We start from the raw sequence: 25,438 nt of genomic DNA on the forward strand, positions 1-25,438 counted from the left end.
CAGGAACTTGAATACCAGCCCCACTAACATCCCACAGAAATCAGTCCTCTATCCTTCCTCATTACCTAGTACTAGACTTATTTGCAGTAGCTCTTCCTTCCTTCTCAAAAAGGACCAAAGAAAATGATGTAAGGTGAGGCGCCCTGAAGTAAACTGTGTCCCCATTGGGGAGAAGGATACTCAACTCTCAAACCCTCCAGGAGGCACACCCTTCCCAGACAACTCCCAGATAAGTAATCTTATTCAATTGGAAATCTTGGCCTGGGGCAGAGTCAACATCCACTATTGAGTGACTCAAACTGCTCCAGGACAAGACTAACCTAATATAACCAAGGGTTTGCCAACACACCTTTGCTAACTTCCTAATCAGGAGTTTGCCCACTAAGAAAGCTGTCTTATTAACTATTTTATTTACCCATCTTAGCTAAATGCCCTTCTGGATTTAACCCCTAATGAAAATGTTTTCTTCTCAGTGTGAACCCATCTTTACAATATTTCTAACAGGAAAAGCCCACAATGAAAGCTGTCTTCTTAGTGTACTGTTTTCTTAGGATAAATAAACCCATTCTTTGCCACAAACCTCGAGCTTGTATTTATTGGGCTTCCTGCCACCAGCCAAGGGAATCCCATTGCTCAATTCTCATACCTCAACAATATTAAGAGGATAATGTCATGACTTCCATGAATTGGGTTTAAGTGAGGCAAAGTTGCACAGTAATCAGCCTCAATGAGTTCCAGAAAAAAAAAAAATCAAGCAGTGGATGATCCAGTCCTTTCAAATTAAGGTTTCCTTAAGTTCAGGACTGAGACAAAGACTAGGGGCTAAATAAAAACAGATAAAAGACAGCTCAATTACTATCCCCCCCCCAAAAAAAAAAATCAGTCAATGATTTAAGTTGCTAATTAAATTTAAATTCATTCTAAGGCAGCAAAAACCTAAACAAAAAGCTAAACAAACCAGGGCAGGGGGTTCTTTCAGGTCATTTAAAGAATGATTAGGGCTTAAACCTATTTAAAACAAGATTGTAAGCTCCTAGAAGGCAGGGGCTTTTTGTTTTTTGTTTGTTTGTTTGTTTTTTTTAACATAGCCTCAGTCCTATAAATAGGGAATAAAAGTTAAATGAACAGAATTCTAGGATCCTAAAACAGGATTCTAGGCTGAATTGGTGATTGTCCTTGGAGTACCAAAATGACATGGCTATGTTGGAGTCAAGTTACAATGAGGCCATCTGTGGCTGATCAGATCAATTTGAGCTCAGAATGTTCTACCACAGGTCAAGCACAAATAGTCCAAGTGAATTTTTAGAGTGGATTCTGTAAATCTGTGCTTCTTGCCTTTCTTTTGAGCTACTTCAGTTTTGATTTGTTTATAAAGCACATCACCTCCTCTGATGAGGGCTCACTATGTGAGGTGGTCCTGTGCCAATGTCTCCTCCCATGACACACAATCAATTCCAAAAGTTCTTAAGAAAAACCACAGAATATCCTTTAATCACCAGTGCTTGCCTTGTGTGAGTGCTCCATAAAATAAATCTTTTTGGCAAGCAGAACAATGTGGACAGCGCCATGGAACACTCTGCAATAGAGTCTGAATATATTACCACCAAAGAAAACAGGCGATGTTGTTCAAGTAAAGGAAAGAGATATTTTTAAATGGACTTTTAGAGAATTGCTATCTCGGTGAAAATAAGGAAATCCATTTTTAAAAAGACCACTTTTCTGTATGGTAGTCCCTGCTTAAAACTTAACCCCTTATTAAAAAATAAATAAAACAATAGCCCCTATAATTTGAGACTAAGGACCATGCCTAAGTGAAGGGGCAGATCAATTCTCTGAGAGCCTCCATAGCTATGAATCATACCATCTGAAAGTTACAAAGCACTTCGAAGCAGCCTTTGAAGATGTTCCTTGTGGACTGGGAATGAAATAAATTGAAGGCAAAGGGAAGAGGAGAAGTCAGACAATGCCACTGCCTCTCAGTCTCCTTGTATCATCATCATCCTCTCACATGAAGAGATCCATTCTACAGGTCTGTGTTTCCTTAAGTCCTAAATACTCCTGATCATTAAGACATTTTATTTTTTTTATTTTGTAATTATCTTAAGAGCTTATTGAAGCTCTCTACCCAGTTTAGGTCATAAATTGGAGCAATCTACATTCTAAGCTAAGATGTAAGAACTAGTGAAATAGTTATCCCTTTTTAAAATATAGATCAGCTTTGATTCTTATTAACCAAAACAACAAAAACAAAGCAGCCACTTCAATCCATTGCTGCTATTTAGTCTGGCAGAAATGGGAGGAGGAGTGGGGAGAGGGGGTTGAATTATTATTATGCCCTCAATCTAAAGAGCTAAAAGGTAATGAGGTATCAGTTGAAGATGATGGCTAAGCAAGCAGACTTTTAACACCTTCACATAAGGGAAAAATAGGGAAGAGAGGAAGGGAGATGATTTGTAGAGCAAATATATGTTACCATAATAAAACTCATTGCTCATTCTGCTTTCTTTTATATATTTAAGCTTCTGTATTGCATGACTGCAAATCTGTCAGGTCAAATGTTTGTCATGTATTGTTTTTTTGGTACTGTTTTGAGATAAACCAACTGGCCCAACTAAATTCATATTGAATGACAATAGCTCACTGTAGCCCTAGGCAAATTAACTCATCAAAAGCATTTATGTGGAATGGCCAGTGAAGTGTAAAAGAATGTCCAAATTAATTTTTAAGCAAGTGGAAAACTCATTAAAACAAATCTGAATCTGGTAAAAATGCAATGAAAGACCTCTTACATAAGACCGTTAAGATGCTTACTAGCTTTAGTATATACTTTACATATAAATCAGTCTTTTACTTTCATCCATTTTCCTAGAAAACACAATAAGAAAATTAAATTAATTCCTTTCTTGGGTATATGCACCACAGAAGGTAAACAAGGAGATGGAAATTAAAACCTACAGGCAGTGACTGCAACCACATAAATGGATGGGGAAAAGGAAAAGAACTTAAAATGATTAAAAGTCCAGCCAAATTGAAATAAACCTTTATTGTGATTTGCTTGAAAATAAGACATTCCTAGCCTTAAAAAAAGATTGTTTTCTAATGGAAGAAGACAACAGACAAAGGAGAAGGAAGAGCTAAAAAAGGGAATTGTGGAGAAGGCATACTATGGGGATGGGTTGAAAAGTGGTGTGGAGATCAGGTTCTAAGCAAGTTAAAATAAAAATATCACTTCAAAGTCCAGTGTCCCAAGGCATGAGTATAGGCTCTAAGGAGGATTGCCAAGGGAGTAGATGAGAATGAAAGTAAGAGTGAAGCTACTTGGTGCAGTGGATAGAATTCCAGGCCTGACATCATCATCATCAGGAGATGATGACTCATCTCTTGAATTCAAATTTGACTTCAGACACTTACTAGTCAGACATTGTGTGACCCCAGGGAAAATTACTTACCTCAGTTTCTCATCTGTAAAATGGGCTGGAGAAGGAAATGGCAAATCATTCCAATATCTTTACCAAAAACAAAAACAAAACCAAATGGGGTCATAAGGAAGGTGGACATGATTGAAAATGGATAGGAAGTGGTCAAATAAAAAAAAATACACTTCCTCTTGCTGGAGTGATGGTATTCTTACAGTTGAAAAAAACCTCTTGATGACTTAGTTTTGCAGAACTGCTTGTTCCAAACCCCTTCTTTGCTTTTAAAAAATGACTCAGAAAGAGGTGGGAACATATTTGAAATTAGATATAGAAAAGATTTAATTTTTATTTTAGTTTATTTGTATTATCATTATAGCTTTTTAATTTACAAAATATATGCATGGGTATTTTATCAACGTTGACCCTAGCAAAACCTTTTGTTCCAACTTTTCCCCTCCTTTCCCCCACCCATAGGTGACAGGTAGTCCAATACATGTTAAATATGTTAAAGTATATTAAATCCAATATATGTATATATGTATATATATAATATATTTGTACAGTTATCTTGCTAGCACGAGAAAAATTGGATCTAGAAAGAATGAAAAAAACCTGAGAAGGAAAACAAAAATGCAAGCAAACAATAACAGGAAGAGTAGAAATGCTATGTTATGGTTCACACTCATTTCCCATAGTTCTCTAAGTGTAGCAGACTCTCTTCATTACTAAACAATTGGAACTTGTTTCAATCATCTCATTATTGAAGAGAGTCACATTCATCAGAATTGATCATTGTATAGTCTCATTTGCCATGTACAATGATCTCCTGGTTCTGCTCGCTTCACTTAGCATCATTTCATGTAAGTCTCTCCAGGCCTTTCTGAAATCATCCTATTGGTTGTTTGTTATAGAACAATAATATTGCATAATATTCATATACCACAATTCATTCAGCCATTCTCCAATTGATGGGCATCCATTCAGTTTCCAGTTTCTAGCCACCACAAAAAGGGCTGCCACAAACATTTTTGCACATGTGGGTCCCTTTCTCTTCTTTAAGATCTTTTTGGGATATAAGCCCAGTAGTAACACTGCTGCATCAAAGGGTATGTACAGTTTGATATCTTTTTGAGCATAGCTCCAAACTGCTCCCTAGAATGGCTGGATGTATTCACAATTCCACCAACAATGTACCAGTGTCCCCATTTTCCCACATCCTCTCCAATATTTGTCATTATCTTTTCCTGTCATCTTACCCAATCTGAGAAATGTGTAATGATTTCTCAGAATTGTCTTAATTTGCATTTCTCTGATCAATAATGATTTGGAGCACCTTTTCATATGGCTAGAAATAATTTAAATTTCTTCATCTGAAAATGTCTGTTCATATCCTATGACAATTTATTTATCAATTGGGGAATGGCTTAATTTCTTGTAAATTTGAGTCAATTCTCTATATAACTTAGAAATGAGGCCTTTATCAGAACCTTTGAATGTAAAAATGTTTTCCCAGTTTATTGCTTCTCTTCTAATCTTGCCTGCATTAGTTTTGTTTGTACAAAACCTTTTTAACTTAATATAATCAAAATTATCTATTTTGTGATCAATAATGATCTCTAGTTCTTCTTTGGTCACAAATTCCTTCTTCCTCCACAAGTCTAAGAGATAAACTATTCCATGTTCTTCTAATTTATTTATAATCTCATTCTTTATGTCTAGATCATGAACCCATTTTGACCTTATCTTGGTATACAGTGTTAAGTGTAGGTCAATGCCTAATTTCTAATATTAGTTAGAAAAGATTTTTTTAAAAAAAGAAAAAGTATATCTTTCTGTTATTTTTTGCTTACATTTGTTTTTCTTTCCAGGTTATTTTTATCTTCTTTCTAAATCCAATTTTTCTTGTGTAGCAAGACAACTGTATAAATATGTATACATAAATTGTATTATTTATTGTATTTATACATATATTGTATTTAACATATTTAACATGTACTACCTGTCACCTAGGGGAGAGGGTGGAGGGAAGGAGGGGAAAAGTTGAAACAGAAGTTTTTGCAAGGATCAATGTTGAATAATTATCCATGCATATGTTCTGTCAATAAAAAACTATAATAAAAAAAAAAGTAAAAGAAAAAGTATATTTATTTTTCAAATTTATTGTATTAAATGACAAGCGTCTCAGTCAATTACACATTAGAGTTCTATTTTAGTTATTCCAAGTTTCATTTAGTTAATTAATATTTCTCTACTGAACTCTACATTTAGTGATATCATGAAATTGAAAAAGAAAAGGGTTTAAGATTTAACCTTCTGAAGTCAGATGTAGCAAGAGGTTCCTAATACTATATTCATTGATTGTCACCCTGCTGAACTCATTCAATGATGAAAGGCATCATGTCTAACATTTGGGAAAATCCCACTCCACCTGACTCCAACCAGGAACTAGGATTTGGTTTTCTGTTACTATCAATAAGGGCAGGACCCTATCAATTAAAACTGATCCTTTAAAAAAAGAGACAATACCCCTCAAATAACAATCAAATTTGTCCTAGAGTTTGAAAAAGCAGTAAGTACAATGTTGTCTTTAACCCTCATGGGGGTAGGATGAGGCGAGAAGCCAAGGAATAGTTTTTAAAAGCCCTACCAATTCAAAAGGTAAGAATTACATATGAATTTAGCAGGCTAAAACTTATGAGATAGACTGTCTTTTCCAGATTATTCTTTTTTTTTTTTTTTTCCTCAGCCTTTCTTTTACCTCTGGCTGTGCCAAGGGCCACAATTCCTGTCCATGTGATTTCAAAGTCAAGCTCCAAGAGTTTCCACCCACCCTCATTTTAGTTCAGTTCAACTCTTCAAGACAGTTTGTTTGTTTGTTTTGGTTTTTTTTTGGAGAGGTTTACCATTTCCTTCTCCAACTCACTTTACAGATGAAGAATCTATAAAATATTTTTCTCCTCTGATGAAGTTAATATTTCATCAAACAAGAAGAACAAGAAAATACACATTCTCTCTTTAATTTACAAAACAGAACTTAAAATACATGTCTTTAAATTTCTATAGCAGGTATCAGGGAATTCTCTCTACTGACAAGAACAAGATCTCCTGGAAGAGGAGAACCTGTCCACAGAGATCCAATGATTGTGGACTAAAGATAGATAGCTACGTGTTGCCATAGTTCAGAGCTCTGGACCTGAAATTAGGATGACTCATCTTCCTTGGTTCAAATACATCCTCAGACACTTACTAGCAGTGTGATCCTGAGAAAGTCTCAGATACAGATGTGGTTTTTTTATTTATAATTTTTCAGACAATATATAGTCCAGCAGCAGCATTTTGTGGCAACTTAGGATAGATAAGTAACACCTTTCATGAGGAGGGGCAGGCAAAGTATTCAGAAAAAAAAAAAAGGGCGGAATATCTGCCAAGAAGCTACTTAAGATTTATTAACAAAATGAGAAGAAATTCCCTGTTCATGGGTAGAAGGGTAGGTTTATTAATTATGAAAGAAGTCCTTTTAGACAAAATTGCAAGATTATAATAACATTTAGATATGATTGTCTCTCACTCAAGAATAACAAATAGTCATTACAACAATAGATGACACTAATGATTTTTAACCATGTCCTTGCATAGTTTGCTCTACTTCATTTCTTCTTCAAAGTTACTAAGGACTTAGTATATAAAGCCATGAAGTGATTGAGGGATAGGTATCTAAATTAAAGTCATGACTGGGGTTCCTATTTTCCCAAACAGATCAGAGTGCTGAGTGGAAATTTGCTTTTCCATTCTGCTTCAAATCTCATCACTGAACAGAAACTATCTTCTTTAGATTTATCAATGATTTCTTAAATTGCCAAATTCAATGTGACCCTGTGCCCCTTTACTTTGCCTCAGTTTCCTCATCTTCAAAATCTTACAAGATAAAGGTAACAGGCCTGGAGAGACTTGCATGAACTGATGCTGAGTGAAATGAACAGGACCAGGAGATCATTGTATACTTCAACAACAATACTATGTAATGATCAATTCTGATGGACGTGACCAACTTCAACAATGAGATGAACCAAATCATTTCCAATAGAGCAGTAAGAAACTTTACCAGCTACACCATCTCTGGGAGATGACTATGAACCACTACATAGAATTTCCAATCCCTCTATTTTTTATTTCCTTCACAGGTGAAGGAGGGAAAAAATTGGAACAAAAGGCTTGGCAACTGTCAGTGCTGTAAAATTGCCCATGCATATATCTGGTAAATGAAAAGCTATTATTTAAAAAAAAAATTAAAAAAAAAAATGAAGGTAACTAGGTAGCTTCATGGAAAGAACACCAAAGTTAAGAGTAAGGAAGACCTGAATTCCAATATGGTTTCAGACACCTCCTAGCTTTGTTATCTTAGACATGTCACTTAATCTGTTTACTTTAACTTATTAGAGAAGAAAATAGCAAACCTCTTTAGCATCTTTACCAAGAAGAATCTATGGATTGTATTGGTGTGCCATGGGGCACAAAAAGTCAGAGCTAAACAACAAGCAAGGCAATTCCTATGAAAAAGATCAAGGTTTCAGTGAACTGCAAGCTCAAAGATAATTCGACATGGCAGGCAAAACACTAATTCTGGTCTGCAATACCATAGGCATCATCAGAAATTCCATTATATTCTAAAATCTAAAAGAGGATGATAAAAATGTTGAAAGGATTGGAAAACTCCTCACAGGAAAGTTAGTTGAAAGAACTAAGAATTTTATTTTTCTTTCTTTCTTTTTTTTTTTTAAATATAAAACATATGCATGGGTAATTTTTCAACATTGACCCTTGCAAAATCTTGTATTCAAATTTTCCCCTTCTTCCCCCCATCCCCTCCCCCAGATGGCAGGTAATGCAATACACATTAAATGTTAAAATATGTTAAATCCAATGTATTTATACAATATTTATATAATTATCTTGCTGCACAAGAAAAATCAGATCAAGAAAGGAAAAAGAAAACAAAATGTAAGCAAACAGAAAGGGTGAAAATGTTATGTTGTGAACCACACTCAATTCCCACAGTTCTCTCTCTGGGTGTAGATGGCTCTCTTCATCACAGGAGTAATAGAACTGATCTAAATCATTGTTGGAAAGAACCATGTCCTTCAGAATTGATCATCATATAATCTTGTTGCCATGTACAATTATCTCCTGGTTCTGCTCATTTCACTTAGCATCAGTTCATGTAGGTCTCTCCAGGCCTCTCTGAAATCATTCTGCTGATCATTTCTTATAGAACAATAATATTTTATATCATTCATATACCATAACTTATTCAACCACTCTCCAAATGATGGGTATCCACTCATTTTCCAATTCCTTGCCACCACAAAAAGGCCTGCCACAAACATTTTTGCACATATGAGTCCCTTTCCCTCCTTTAAGATCTCTTTGGGATATAAGCTCAGTAGAATGACTGCTGGATCAAAGGGTATGCACAGTTTGATAATCTTTTGAGCACACTTCCAGATTGCTCTCCAGAATGGCTGGGTCCGTTCACAACTCCACCAACAATGCATCAGTGCCCCAGTTTTCCCACATCCCCTCCGACATTTGTCATTATCTATTAAGAATTGTCTTAATTTGCATTTCTCTGATCAATAATGATTTAGAACACCTTTTCATATGACTAGTAATAGTGAAAATTGTTCATATCCTTTGACCATCTGTCAATTGGACAACTGGATAAATTTGAATCAATTCCCTATTTCAGAAATGAGGCCTTTATCAGAACCCTTAAATGTAAAAATGCTTTCCCAATTTATTGCTTCCCTTCTAATCTTGTCTGCATTAGTTTTGTTGGCACAAAAACTTTTCAACTTAATATGATCAAAATTATCTATTTGGTGTTCAATAATGAGTTTTAATTCTTATTTGGTCTTAAATTCCTTCCTTCTCCACAGATCTGAGGTAAACTATGCTATGTTCTTCTAATTTGCTTATAATATCACTATGTCTAAATCATGCACCCATTTCAACCTTATCTTGACATATGGTGTTAGATGTGGGTCAATGCCACAACTAGGGATTTTCACCCTAGGGAAGAGAAGTAGGATACCACAGATGCTCTGAGGAAGCTGAAGAGTTGTGGGATTTAAAAAAAAAAAAAATTTGTTCTGCTTGGTCTACAGGCAAAACAAGGAATGATAGGTGTGTGGTACAGGGTAACAAATTTAGGTTTGATGTAAAGAAAAAAATTCCTAACAAGTGGGAACTGTTCAAAAGGGGAAAAATAAGCAAAGAAACAAATAAATAACTAAGTAGAAGGGGCTAGCTAGAAGGGGAAGGGGTGGGTTCTCCTTCTTTAGAAGACTATGACCAAGAGGTTTTAACAGAACAATCTTACTGTGCCTCAAGCTGAGCTAAAATGACCATCTTTGAGGTCTTTTCTAACTAAAACAAAGAATACTGAAATCTTTGTAATAGTTTATAAGCAATATATATTTCCTTTATAAGAGACCAGATAAAAAGAATACAGGAGCAAAAAGTGAGCAAGTGTTCAAATGTTCACTTGAACAACTGAAAAAGACTTGGGGTCAGGCCTTAAGCTAAATAGTCTATCACCAAATCTACTGTTCATACCACTAACTATATAATAAGGTTGTTTTGAGTTTACTATTATTATTAGGACAGTAAAGTAACACATATCAAGAAGGCACATAACAAACACTTAAGGGTATTTAAGCTATTAATATAAACAAATGGCACTATCAGAGTTTATTTATAAAAATGTATATGTATCAAATGACATTTTGCAAACACATTTCACTTAAATATAGGAAGCACTGGCATAAGCAGCATTAAGCTTGCTAATGTTTAACAACTACTTCAGAAGAAAAAAAATGCTTATGGTACCCTTTTAAATATAATCTGTGCAATTAACATTTTTCTCTATCATTTTCTTAAGCCTAGACAATCAACAAAACAGTAACTGAGCCCTGATTTCTAACACTTAAAAGATTTTTGAAGTATAAATTCTCACAATGAAAATTTAACAACCAGTTGTTAAAGGTTCTGAGTGGCTCTAATAAATTCCAGTATTAGAGAAGTAGCTGGACTTCAAAGGATTCTACTCCCAAGGAAAAGATACAAAGATACTAGACAGCCCTTCAAAAGATAGTCATTTTGTCTATTTACACTAAGTCTTTTATTCAGGCTGAATACCTCAATCATCAATCAATCCTCACAGAATACTCTCTAGTCCTTTTACCATTCCAGTCCCTATCTTTTAGACAAAGTCTAATCTGTTTTTCCTAAAAATTGATGCCTGGGATTGAAACATAATATTGCTATTCTGTAACTCTAGGTCACTTAAAAGAATTAAACCCATTCAATTCAACCAATGAATGCCCTTGGGTTTCTTGAGAAGGCTAAGAAGTTGAAGTCTGTAGGGTTAAAAAGATACCCTTCTCCATGGCCTCTAGTATCAAATATGCTGGCCCAGGATCACAGTTCATATCTGGATAGCACTGCAGAGACAAACTACAAAAAATAAAAACCATAAAATAAAAGTTTCCAATCACCCAGTTTCTCTTCTGTTACAAGTCAGAGGGAGTTAATAGCTTTTGACTATCCTAGATCTCCTAAATCATTTTAAAGTATTAAGTGGGAGGTGGGGGGGAGAGGAGGGAAAAGGGGGAGGAAAGGAGGAAAGAAAGTGAATTAGCTTTATATGTATCAGGCGCTGTGCCAAGCATTTTGCAAATATTACCTCATTTGCTCCTCACAACACCTCTGAGAGGTAGTACTCTAATTATCCCCATTTTATAGATGGCTACCTAGCTGCCCTGATCACTGACATTTTTACATATATACAATTGTGATTTAAAACTTATAAAGCCTTTTGCATACATGATCTCATTTGTTCCTCATTTATTCCTCACAGCAATCCTAAGCACTACAGATATTATTCCCATGTATGATGAAAAAAAAATAATAATAAGGCTCGGAGAAATAACGCTTCACAAGAACTATTAAATGTGGAATTTCAACTTTAGTGGATAGTAACTAGCTTAGTATTTTAACAAGTGGCTACTGGGCACAAGGCACTAAAAATAAAAAAATTAAAAAAAATAAAAATAAAAAAAAAAAGGCAAGTGCTGCCCACAGGAGTTTATATTCTACTGGAGTGAACAAATACACAGAATTTGGTTTAGATCATCTCATCTAAAGATTTCATTAAAAGATATGTGATCAGAACAGAAGGGGGTACAAGGGATAATGTAAAAAATTACCTATGCATATGTACTGTCAAAAAAATGTTATAATTATAAAAATAAAAAAAGATGTGAATCCCTGATCAGTTTCATAACTACGATAATAATTAGGAGGACATACAGAATAAAAACACTACTGTAGTCACACTGGCATGGGTGTTGCAATCAATGTCCATAATGCATAATAATTAGAAAAATGCACTTTATACTGGGTAGCCCTGCATTTATGCTTTGCATGGATATAATAGAAATGAAAATAACACCCTTTAAAATGAAGACGTCAGCAACTACTGCCTGACCTAGATTGCTGCATATTATTTATGTAATCACTTGGAAGCAGCTTACAACAGCTCAGAAAATCCAAATCAAAATAACCCAACAACCCATCAAACTCCATCATTCCTTTTTACCTAGGGCTTTTCAACGTTATATAATTAATCTAAAATTATCTCTTTCTCCTAGCTCCAAGGATACCCAGACTTTTAAGATATATACACAATATTTCTGATTCTATGATGGCTTCTTTCTGACTAGTTAGGAGGAATTGTGTGCGTATTTAGCAGTCTTAGATAATTGTAGGACCATCTTTAAAATTAAATAGTTTAAACAGTAAATGCATTGTTTGTAAACACAAAACACATGGGGTTTTGTAGTAGGAAAATAAAATCCTTAACTGAAATGCAAAAAAAAATTAATGCTTAACTATATAACTGCAGGAAGCTTAGCTCAAGACAAGGTAAAGAAGAGAAATTTCACTAAAGAGTATTTTGCACAAAGTCTATATTAACTCACATAAGTGCAGATAGCTGTAATGTAATTCCTTAGCCATCTGCCTACTATCTTCTGGTCCATCATCAGTTGTTTTAATCATGCCTGACCCTTCATAACCCCATTTGGGGTTTTCTTGACAAGTGGTTTGCCATTCTCCAACTCATTTTATAGATAAGGAAACTGGGACAAACAGGGCTAAGTGACTTGTCCAGGATCATACAGCTGCCCTTTTCAGGACCAATTATCTATTTTTTTCTCCTCCCACTCCTAGCTTAGATACTACTTATCCAGTTCCCCATCCGCTTTTATAGTGATTCTTAATCATCATATGAATCCACCTATGCTGTCTCAATAAATCCCAGCTTCATTTTAAACTTCTTTTGCCAAGGAGTTTCTCCTAAAGCCCAGAGGAAAGGTGATAAGGAATATAATAGGAAAATAACAAGGTAACTTGTAACTCCATTCAAGAATGCTCCAAATATCAACTTGAGTGCTCCTCATAGAAGAATAAAATCCTGGAGGGAAAAATATCTGCCTCAATTGGATGACATCTAGAATGTCAAATGACAAAGAGGAGACTGATTTGTTTTTAATATTGGATCTACAAATCTGCAAAACATAACCTTGCCTAGAAAAAAAATTTTTTTTCCTTGCACCTAAAATGAAAACCTGCTTTTTGTGGGAAACAAGACCATTTTTTCCACCAACATATCAAAACATAGTCCAATAGAAATCAGCAAATAAACCAAAGCAAAAAACAAAACAGTAAGATATACATTTAAACTACTAAAGTAGCATAAAAGATTTTTTTCAAGTAGGAGATAAGTTAACAAGTTGCAAAAGGCCATACATTTCAATACTCCAACTCAAAATAATAAAAAGTCTACTAAAACAATAGGGGTTCTATCTCAACTCAGAAATTAGCAAAGAAAAACAAAAAACACAGTGGAAGGATTATGGGGAGCCCCAACAGTTTTGGATAAAAATTTGCATTTGTACAAAAGGAAAAATACCTAAATTCTGATCCACCAGGTTACATAAGCAACAAAATACAAGATGAGACATTTCCCCTGGATCTCTACAACCTCTCAAAAATAGAGCCTAGGAGCAGCTAAGTGGTGCAGAGGACAGAGCACCAGCTCTGAAGTCAGGAGGACCTGAGTTCAAATGTGACCTCAGACACTTAACGCTTCCAAGCTGTGAGACCCTGGGCAAGTCACTTAACCCCAATTGCCTCAGCAAAACACAAAACAAAACACAGAAATTATACATCAAATATAAATTAACTTCAGCTAACTCTCTAATCTATGATACCCATAAAAACAAACCAAAAACCCAAGGCCCTATGTTCACTGACCCAGAGTTCACTCAGCATCCCTCACCTACCTCAGTGAGAAGCAGTGAGGCTGCATTAGCAAACCCAAGGACAAGACACAGCCATAGGTTAAAACCTACCCTTTCAAACCAGTTTCCCTTCCCTTTCTCCAGTGCTATGGAGACACTGGCTTCGGGCCATGGAAGTTTACTCCAGCTTTAAAATTTAGTTCGGCCACAGCTTTTCGGGATCAAAAGCCTGTCAGGGGCAACAACCCAGAAACACCAAAGCTGCAAGACTCTTAAACTGTTGGTTAGAGGTCAGAGAACAGAAGAACAGAGGGAATGGGGACAGGTCACCAAACAGGATACCATGTATATGAGGACTATGCAGCACTTCATCAAGGCTGAAAGACATAATGCAGAAACCAGATGAGGTCAAGTAAAATCAATTAGAGAAGAGACAGGTATGGAAGGGGGCTAAGATGTTTTGAAATCCAGTTCCCAAGAAAACCATAGAAGGAAGGTAGTCAGGAAGTGAGTGATGAAAATAAAGGGAGTTGGGGGGAGGGGGGGAAGAGAGACTAAAATTACCAAACATCTCAGGAACAAGAAAACTCAAAGACCAATAGAAAAACAGTAATAGAAGGAAATATGGCCTCCAGATCTAGTAAACAAATTCAAGCTTCTATTAATAAATAATGCCGAATAAAGGAAAAGGATCCAACACTGGATGAGACAGAGAACTCTGGAATTTGAGGAGGATAGAGAACCATGCTATTCCTGGGCGACTTAAAACATATTATCCTTGATAGCAAAAATCACTACTTTTAATAGAATATTATTTAATAGAAAAAATTGAATCTGCAGTAACAAGACTCAAAAAAATGAATGATAGGAAAGAGTGGAAAGACAAATACACAAAACTGAAGGACAACCTAGAAGAAAAGCAAAAAGTAACAATAAAAGAAAATATGCTCTTATGCAAACAAAACATACTGAACTCAAAGACTCTTTTAGCTCTCCTAAAAGAACAGGACAAAAAAATACCTTATTATAATGAAGTAATAAGGAAACTGCCTAGAACTTTCAAATATAGAAAGTGAAATTTTTCAGGAAAAAAACAAATAACAAACCAAGATTACAAATTCAAGTCACATAGTGGTTAAATTTAACAATTCAATTCAGAAACAATAAGTTCTGCAAATAATTTAGAGACCTTCTAATACAAAGAAAAAGACATTCAAATAACACCACTAGAAATAGCACCCACTAGAAAAAGATTTATTCCATAATATTTTTCAAAGAACAAAGTAGCTCAATCAGGCCAACCTGTCCTTCAAATTTGAGCTTATCCACAAAGAACAAAAGATGGATGTTCAATAATCAGGGATGAATTCAAAACATTTTAAAAATGGAAGCCAGAACTGAAGAGTTCGTTTTGCCTCTCAACTACCACCACCAACAGAAATGCAGGAGTGAATAATAAATTCAGCAGGCAATGACTACAATAGAGTGACAGAGACCAGAGACTTTTTTTCTACCTGTGACAGAAGTGAAGGTAGAAATCCAGTAGAAGTGATAGTGAAGAGACAGATGGGGACATTATAGACAGAACATCTTGTCTATAGGTGAAAGCTTCTTTTGTCAGACTACATTCTACAAGACAACATGGGAAAAGTAGGGAAGCAAGAAAATCAAAAACTAGCAATGAGGGGAAGGTGAACTCTGTGGTCTCAGAAAGAGAAGTGGAGTTGAGGAGGGAGGGGAGAAAGGTAAGAAAAGGAACTAAGTAGACCTTACTTTGGAGGTAGGAGACGATTCCATTGTCCTACAGGTGAAGAGAAATGAGAACCTACACCAGATGAGGCCTGGGAGATTTAGTGTTTAAAAAGTCTACTTGTTCAGGGGCAAGGGGAAAGCAGAAAGTTGAAACTCCTTGCAACACAGGCAGCTGGAGTTGAAGAACAGATACTGAAAGGAGATTTCCAGGCAACTGTATAAAAAAAGATCAACAAGAATGGAATATAGATCTTAGGTGGATTGGGTAATAAGGGACTGGTGGGGGAGGGGCTATATGACAGCAGGAATTCTATGATACCTATAATAATGTACTGCATTCTAACTGTATGGTACAATGGAAATGGGTGATCCAAGGAGTAAACCTGACAGGACAGTGCCACAAAGTATCTAGAGGGGAGAGCCCAAAATGAATTATTTTGTAAGATTCGATTCCATGAAGAAGACAAAGATCATTTCAGGGTGATCAGAGAATGATGGTCTAGTAGAAAAGAAAGAGAAGATGGATAATAAAGGGAGAAAAGGTTTTGAAAAGCACAAAAAATGAAATTCAAAAACTCCCCAAGTTGAAGGAAAAGAGAGGAAGAGGAAATAATTTCTCAGTGTCTTACTCAATATAACCTTATTTGGGGTTTTCTTAACAAAAGATACTGGAATGGTTTGCCATTTCCTTCTCCAGTTCATCTTATAGGTGAGGAAACTGAGGCAAAAGGTGATTTTTTTTCCAGGGTCATATAGCTAATAAGTATCTTGAAACTACATTTGAACTCAGGGAGGCAAGTCTTTTTGACTTCAGGCACAACACTATTCACTTACTGTGCTACTTAATTTAGTAAAGTAACTGAAAGAACATATTATGTCTACAGCAGAAGAGAGAAAGAAAAGCTGAAAAGCTTCTACACAGACAACATTAATGCTTCTAGAATAAGAAGTGGTCATGTAGGGGGAAATAGCTGCTCAAATTTCTCTGACAAGTTTGGTATTCAAAATTTATAAACATTTAATAAATATATAATTTATTAGTCGCCAATAGATAAATGGCCAAAAGATATACACCAAAAGCTCAAAAACCCCTGCAAATTATAACCTTTGATTGATGATTAACTGATGGGTTTATAGCCCAAAGAGGATCAAAGACAAAATGTTGCAATATACACCAAAATTTTCATAGCAGCACTTTCTGTGGTATGCTCTTCGATTAGAAAATGGCTGAATATGATACAGTATGTAAATTCAATGGGATATTACTATGCAGGAAGAAATGACAAATGAATTTAGAGAAATATGAAAGATGTAGAGTGAAATAAGCAGAACCAGAAACAATATCCAGCATAACTCCAACTATAAAAATTCAAAGATCAGTAAATAAAAAGAAGCCAAATTCTCATGAAATGAAAAATTATTATTGAAATTCTCATGAAATGAAAAATTAATAATGAGTCTGAAGAACAAGAACAAATTGGTGTGAATTGATATAATATAAATACAATAAAACATGCCCGCATCTCCCTTTCTCGGGAAAGAAGCAGGAAATGAAAAAGGCAGGACACAAAGCACACATACAGTGCCAGAAACAGCCATTTTTCTCTAATGACTTCTTCAAAAAAGAATACTCATTGGGGAGGAAGGGAATGCCTAGAAATCTAGAAATGATAATTAAAAACAAAAGGTATCAATATTTTTTTAAAGTATGTTTCATTCTAATTCGAACTTTACAACAATCATCTTCTTTCCACTCATATGAGCACAAAGTAGAAGTTTATCACCTGGAGTCCTATAATAGATTTTCAAATAATCTCCATACCATCAGTATCTTCAATGATATCATTCACTAATCTATTCTTCACACAGTGGCCAAAATAACTCTAAGGTACAGACCAGACCATGCCACTACTTGCTCCCAAACCTTTCATTTTGTCTTTATAACCCCCCCACACACACACATACCTATAGCACAGTGCCTGATATATAGCAAGTGCCAAATAAATGTTGATTGGTCTTCACTCAAAACTCAGCAAGTTCCTCCTACTCCACATGGCCTTCTCTGATTACTTCTGGCAATTAATACTCTTCTCTAACTTTCCTCGAATTTTTTAGCTAGTCTCTCCTCTCTATTCTCTATGGACATGTTATTAACACCTATTGAATATCACCAAATATTACCAAGTATTATTTATACAAAAATATTACCAAATGCTCACTAAAAGTTAACTATGGGTAAAACAAAAGATATCAAAATGTTCTTCCTTAAGCATAAGTTTATGTCATTAGTGAAGTAACTTGGTAGTGAAAAGAGCATCAAATCAAAGCCTGCTTCCAATTCTATCCCTATGTGACCTTGGCCAGGTCACACCTGAGAATCCTAGGTACCTAGGATCTTATACTCATACTTCTCAAGAACCTTCAACAGCTCCCCACTGTCCTAAGAATAAAGTAAAAAAATTTTGCCTTGGCATTTAAAGGTTCTCCACAACCAAGATCCATTTATTCTAGACATTTCACAGAATCATAGATTTGAATTGGAAGGGACTTCTGAAGCTAAGCAGTCCAATTTATACCCTAAAAGGAATTCTAACTATACCAGACCAGATGAGGACTTATTCAACCTTTGCTTAAAGATCATCAAGAAAGGAAACCCACTATCTACAGAAATGGCCAATTACAATTCCGGACAAGTTTTTCCTGACTTCTAATTTTGTCTCTTTTTAACTTTTACCCACTGTTGCTGATTCTGCCCTGCAGAGTCAACAGGTCAAATCTAACTTCTTCCACATGGATGACCTTCAATATTGAAAAGTTATCTTCTCTAGGCCAAATACTCTGAGTTTCTTCAACAGTGGCTATCTTCCTCAGGAAGTTCTCTGGCTGATCAATATTTTCTCTATAATGTGCACAAAAGAACTGAGTAAGATCAAACGAGTTAACATGTGTAAAACACTCTGCAAATGCTAAAACATGATATAAACAGTTACCTATTACTAAAGATGTGGCTAGATGGCCCTGTGGATAGTTTGGAGTCAGGAAGACCCGAGTACAAATCCAACCTCAAACACTTAATTAGCTATGTGACTTTGAGTAAATCACTTGGCCTGTTTCCTCAAAGAAGGAGAAGGGAAAACACTTCGATGTCTCTGCAAGAAAACCCAAAATGGGGTTAACTGAACATGAAAAAAAGGATGAAAATTTGTATATGAAGTGATGGAGAGTGAATTGAGACAAGACAGCAATAAACAAGATGAATAAAACAGTGTAAATAGAAACAACCACTACAAAAAAAAAAAAAAAAAAAATCAAGTGATTATTGCAAAATTACAAAGAACAAGTATAACTTGAAACAGTTTCAGAAGAAATTGAAGACATCATCTCTTTAAGAAGTGAAATACTGCACATATTTTCAGACTCTGTTGAGGTGCTTATTAGTCAATATTGCTGAGTTTTTTTTGTTTGTTTGTTTAAGATTATATAATATGACTCTCCTGGAGGAGGAAGGGAAGACATAATTGAAGTTTTATTTAAAAAAAAGGGGGGGTGGCAGCTAAGTGGCACAGTGGATAGAGCACTAGCCTTGAATTCAGGAGGACTGGAGTTCAAATCTGGTCTCAGACTTCCTAGCTGTGTGACCCTACTTAACTCAAGCCTCAGGGGAAAAAAAATTTAAAAAAAAAAGCCTGGAAAAACATATGAGTTGATACAAAGTAAAGAGAGAAGAATCAGGAGAACATGTAAATAAGAATAGCAATATTGTAATGATGATCAACTGTGAAAGACTTAGTTACTCTGATCAAAATAATCCAAGATCATTACAAAAGACCCATGATGAAAAATGTGATCTATGTCCAAAGAGAGAATTGATGAATCTCAAATGCAGATTGAATAATACTTTTTTCACTAATTTTTCTTTTCTTTTCTTTTTTTTTTTTTTTTGGTAATGGCTATTATGAAAAAGTTTTGCATGTACAATTGATAGATATTATTTGCTTTACTGAGAGGGAGGGAAAATTCAACTTTAATAAATATTAAATTTAAAAAAATGAAATTGGGAAGTATTCAATGAAATAAAATAGTAAAATATGGGGTAAAATTAATTCATGTGGTGTAATTGATCAGAATTAGGGAAATAATTTCCATAATGACAACACTGCAAAGGAAAAATAACTTTTAAAGACTCTAGACCTCTGATCAAAACAAATGCAAAGTCAAGAGATAATAAAAAGCAAAAATCAAAAATGTTGCTCCTATCAGAGAGATGGAAAGACTCTAAAATGAAGAGACATAATTTTCAGGCAAGGCCAATGTGGTAATTTGTTTTGGTTATTCATGAGTTGTTTTGGAGGCATTCTAGGAGAGGAGAGGATGGGTAGATTATAAATGCATGTAAAAATGTATCAAACATATTAAATATACAAATGTATTAAAATATTTTTAAAATGCAAAGTTCAATGAAATGTGGCTTAGTTTAAGGCATTTTTTTTTTAATGGAAGGAAACAGGAATGTCATGTATGAAAAATACCAAGCTAGCCAATTTGGCCAGGCTGTAGAAAGCTCTAAGGGGAATAATATGAAATTAATCGAGAAAGACAGATTGGAACCAGATTGTGAAGTCTGAACCACAGGATTTAACAGTCAATTATAATATCATCTTGGATTCTGTAATTCAGAAGGACAAACCTAGAGCTGGACTCCACTTTGGGGGCCACCTAGTCCAACAACCTTCAGTGAGGTCTATGCAATTAAGTGATTAGTCCAAAGTCAGAGGTGGGATTTGAACCCAGAGTGTAGAACCAATGTACTATTTCTAGTGTGTATAATCACTGGCCAAAAATTAAAAAAAATAAAAAAATAAAAATCAAACTTCTCATTTTCCTTATCTATATAATGAGGAGTTAGTTAACTAGATGGGTTCTAAAGGTCCTTTCCAGTTGTAAAACCTAGCACTATGTGCACATCCCACCCTTTTCCAGCCTCCTTTTAGGTGGTGTCACCCACAGTTAAACTCTTTGAGTTTATTATCTTTTTAAATAAATGTATAGTACTTCCATAGTAGACATTTGCTGTTGTTGAATCCTTTTAATCTGACTTCATGACTCCAATTAGGGATTTCTTGGCAGATGTACTGGAGTGGTGTGCCACTTCCTTTCTCAGCTCATTTTACAGATGAGGAAAGTGAGGCAAATTGGGTTAAGTGACTTGCCATGGGCCATAGAGCTAAGAAGTCTCTGAGTTTTGAACTGGTTTTGAACTCAAATCTCCAATGTTATATCTACTGTGCCACCTAGCTACTATTCAAAGGAATTTTTTTTTAATAAGGGAAATGCCTACTTTACCTGTGATTTTTCATAAGTTTATAGTAAATTACACCTACGTGATTAAAAAATTTATAGCTACAATAGTAACCCTATAATAAAATACTAAAAATAGTAAAATAGTAAAAAGTTTCAAACACTAGTTACTTTTCATGGAATATTATTTTAAAAGATGGATGAAATGTTTTTCCTCTCCCATGATAAAAATTCTCTATTTTCTAATTTACTTTGGGGTACTGGGTAGGGCCATTGCTAGAAATTTGACCAAGAGGACTAATGAAAACAATCTAGCAATAATAACTATGACAAAACTGAAAAAGAAAATTTAGAAAGCAAAGAGGTATTTTCTCAATGTAAAGACTGGTTGCATTCTAGGCAAATTGGTTGTAAACAAAATTTCCATGCAACAAATCAGATTTCCTAACTTTCTCTATCTTCATGAGTAAAGCAGGTAGTCTCCAACCCAGCAACAAACATATAGATATGTCTCTTTCCCACTAGGCTGGGTTCTCTTCTCTATCCAGAAAACACTAGCCCCAAAACCACACTGCCTTTCCATGCTTCCTTTCCTTCTAATTAGTGGCCTTAGCATGTATTAAAAGAAACAAAAGAAACCAATTTAATAAAAACTCAATTTTGAGAACATGACAGGAACTCCAAACAGGAAATGGAACAAGTTCCTGATTTCAATGATTTAAACTAGAACCAAAGATTTAGAGTTTAAAAGTTCCCTAAGTCATTGAGTCTAATTCCCTAATGTTATAAATGAAGAGGTAAAGATACACTGAGTTACTTGGCCCAAAATAAACCACTTCTCTTTAATTCTTAAGTCCATCAAGCCATCCACTACACCATGTTTTTCTTAGTATATTGAAGTGTTTATGTCATTGATGTGTGGCAAGTTCATTTAAAAAAAAAAAAATCAGAAAGTTGTGAAAAAAAATGTTTCAATGAAAAAAGTACTGAGTTCCAAATACTGTAGTAAAAGATAGTGGGGAGGAAGGGACACTCATAATTAAAATAGCCAAAAATAAACCTCATCAGATGTCAGATATTTCGTTCCAGTGGAACAATTCTAGAAGCTAATCAGTTTATTTCTTGAAAAAGTTAATTATATATATATATATATATATATATATATATATATATATATATATATATATATATATATATATGTAAATTAACCAATTATAGTGGTCCAGAGAGGGTTTAAGGGGTCCACATCAAAAATATCAAGATTTTTCATTTGTAATATAGTAAATAAAATATCAATAGGTGTACTTCATATTAACAAAAACTTTTGGGGGGAGTCCTCAATAATTTTTAAGAGTAAAAAGGACTCCTGAGACCAAAAGTTGAAGGGTCACACAGTTAGGAAGTGTTAAATGTCTCAGGCCAGATTTAAACTCAGGTCCTCCTGACTTCAGGGCTGGTGCACTATCCACTGAGTCACCTAGCTGCCCCAAGGCTATTCACTTCTAATTTCAACTTCCCGAAACTAAAAAACAACTAGAATTAGCATTTATACAGATCTTTTCAGGTTTACAAAACACTTTATTTCATCCTCACAACAATCCTATAAGGAAAGTAGTGATTCTTAGCCCCATTTTATAAACGAGGACATTAAGGCAGAGAGAAATTAAATGATTTGCCCACAATCATAAAACTACCTAGTGAGTCCTGAGTCAAGATTGGAATTTCAAACTTTCTAACTCTTAAGTGCAACCATTTATCCAGAGCTGGTACCAATAGGTCATAATTGTGTAAAGACTACTTCTCAAACTTGAAAGGCAACAGTGTATAAGTCTAAGATTTGACAGAATTCAATTTCTAAGGTTCCATAAAAATGGGATTCAGGACTTTTCTCAAATAATCAGCTTTCAATTATCTCCCCAAATCTAAGAGTCTTCACCATTTCATGAGTCCCATCACCAACACTAACCCAAGCCAATCTAGAACTAGATAAAGCAGAGTAATAGGGAATCAATTGGACAGATAATATTCTAGCACTGGGCTTGTGGTTGTTTACTATTGGCTATACTATTGTTTTCTTACATTAATATAGGTAGCAATTAGAATATTACACAAGAAATAAAATCATATCTAAGTACTAAAACATCAATTTCATATCTTTGCCTTTCTTTGTATTGTAAATACAGTGCTTGAGATATAGTAGATACTTAATAAATCTGTGTTGACTGACTGACCAGATGGCCTTCAAGTCACTTCTAGTTCTAAATTTACTTATCTCAGAGTTGTATAAAGAAAATGCTATAAAAATGTGAGCTACTATTATTTTCCCATCCATTTACAAATGATGCTCAATCTCTGAGTTAAAAAAAAAAAACATTTCCAGATCCCACAGACAATGCAATAACAGATTTAATTATGTTAGCGATTGTATCACATGGTATGCGATGAAATGGTACGGCTTGACAAAGCATGGAATTTAGTGAGAACAACAAGCTTACAGATACAGAAAGTCCTAAACAGGGCCAGCTTTTATCCAGGGAATACCTGGGAGACCAGGGTTGTTCTAAGACTACCCTTTTTACTATTTAAGAATCATGAGATAAAATATATACAATCCTGTACAAACATTGAAGCATTACATAAATCCTTGTTATCAGAGTTATTACTGTTTAAATAGAAATGCTTGCTCTACTGGAGTTACTGTTTAAAGACATATCTTTTTTTAGGTTGATTTTTTTTTCTTATTCTTTCTCTTCTTTGAATATTCATTTGTTACATGGGATGGCTCACTGGAAAGAACTGAAATGCAAATAGTGTAAAAACAACAACAAAAATCAATAAAAATTTATTTGAAAAATAAATCTCCTTTCCAAATATATAAAAAATATTGCTTTTTCAGCAATATTTTTCAGCTTTTTCAGTTAAGGACAGAAAGGCAAAAATAATGAGATTCTCACCCTGTGGAGTAGATGGAACTCTAGTTCTGGAGTATGGAAGACCTGAATCCAAATCCAGATTCAGACACCTACTAGCTTCTGTGTGACCCTTAATCACTCTCTGCTTCAGTTTCCTAATCTGTAAAATGGGGGTAATATAGTACTTATCTCCCTACATTGCTGCAAAGATAAATAAAATGTGATAATATTTGTAAAGCAATTTGTAAAACTTGGAAGTAATATATAAATGCTATTATAATCACTACCATCTCACTATATTTTATTGTGAGAATGATGGATATGAACCATTATTCTACAATAAACAGACATTTTTTTTCACTGCCTTATCCCCAAAACACTCTATGAATTACCACCCTCTATTACTGGATGTATCTTCTCTCTCATAGCTCACAATAAACTAGAAGGAGAAGGCACCTAACTTCTCCTGATTTCTACTGCCAGACCCTCCCCTCCTCTCCTGCTTCATTCATCTACCTTTCCTTTTCCAAGATCCACATCATTCAGATATACATATATCACTATACAAATTCCAGTGGCATGGCAGTTCCCAAAACATTCTCTTTTCTTTGTCAGGAGTTCAGTATCAGGCTTGGTTTTTCCTCCCACTATTAACTCCTGCCTTTATCCTTGGGAATCATTACACATATCAATTTCCCCATATATTGTTATTTCCCAGTTTAATCGGCTTTCTCAATTTCAATGACCTCCATCTTCATTCTATCTCAACCACACACATGGACAGATGATCATACCCTTGACAATATCAACCACAAGCATTCCAACTCCAACATCCAGAATACTTAAAAACTTTTGACCATAACCCAACATTCTTCTGAACTATTCTTTGTCTTACCCATTCTCAATTCTCATCAAAAACTCTGGTTATTCTATCTCTGTCCATCACCCTCACTTCTGGTCTTCCTTTCCTCTCTTTGAAACCTTAAGGCTGGAAGAGCCAAGATGGGAGAGTAGAGGCAGAAACTTATCTGAACACTCCCAAATTCCCCTCCAAACAACTTTAAAATACCTTCTTAAATTGAATTCTGGTGCTGCAGAACCAATAAAAGGTCAGGGTGAAATAATTGTCCAACTCAAAACAACTTAGAAAGTTGGCAGGAAAAGTCTGTCACACTGAGGTGAAGCATAGTACAGGCTACAGTAACACTACCTCCTCAACTCCAGCAAGCCTTGGAGATGACTGCATCAAAAAATAGTGGCAATGGCAGTAATAGTAGCTTCAGCAATTCTCAGCACAGACTCTAAAAAGGGTTGTATTACTAGTCAGAAAGATTACAAGGGACGCTTTGCTGACACTGGGGTCAAGATTCTATTGCATTGTTGATACAGAGTTCTAAATAGCAGTCTCGGGATGAAGAGGAGCATTAGTGCTTGCCAAAACAATTAAATAGTTCTAAGTCAAAGAAGAGTGTTTATGGGCAGGCACTCAGAAGGGAGCTGGGATCCTGGTCTCAAAAATCCACTAAAGAATCCCTTAAAAAGTAGAATTGGCCAAATGGAAAAAAGAGGTACAGAAGCTGACTGAAGAAAATAATTCCTTAAAAATTAGAATTGGGCAAATGGGAACCTAATTAACTTCATGAGACACCAAGAAACTTTAAAAAGAATCAATAAAAGAAAATGTGAACTATCTCGT

The 25,438-nt window shown here is 35.0% G+C and overlaps 1 protein-coding gene across 5 annotated transcripts in view; it reads right to left on the bottom strand.

Moving 5' to 3' along the window:
* FAM169A (family with sequence similarity 169 member A) overlaps positions 1–25,438 on the bottom strand; it is a 68,253-nt gene that overhangs the window by 36,483 nt on the left and 6,332 nt on the right. Inside the window, exon 1 of one of the 5 annotated variants that reach the window (XM_074282279.1) lies at positions 15,554–15,786. The exons of the other annotated variants lie outside the window; for them this stretch is intronic. Within the exon in view, the coding sequence (XP_074138380.1) occupies positions 15,554–15,577 (24 nt within the window). The 5' untranslated portion in view covers positions 15,578–15,786. Of the gene's footprint in view, positions 1–15,553; positions 15,787–25,438 lie in introns of those variants that run through there. 5 annotated transcript variants of the gene reach the window in all.

The sequence above is a fragment of the Sminthopsis crassicaudata genome, chromosome 1 (genome assembly GCF_048593235.1).
Source record: "Sminthopsis crassicaudata isolate SCR6 chromosome 1, ASM4859323v1, whole genome shotgun sequence".
Taxonomy (NCBI): Eukaryota; Metazoa; Chordata; class Mammalia; order Dasyuromorphia; family Dasyuridae; genus Sminthopsis; species Sminthopsis crassicaudata.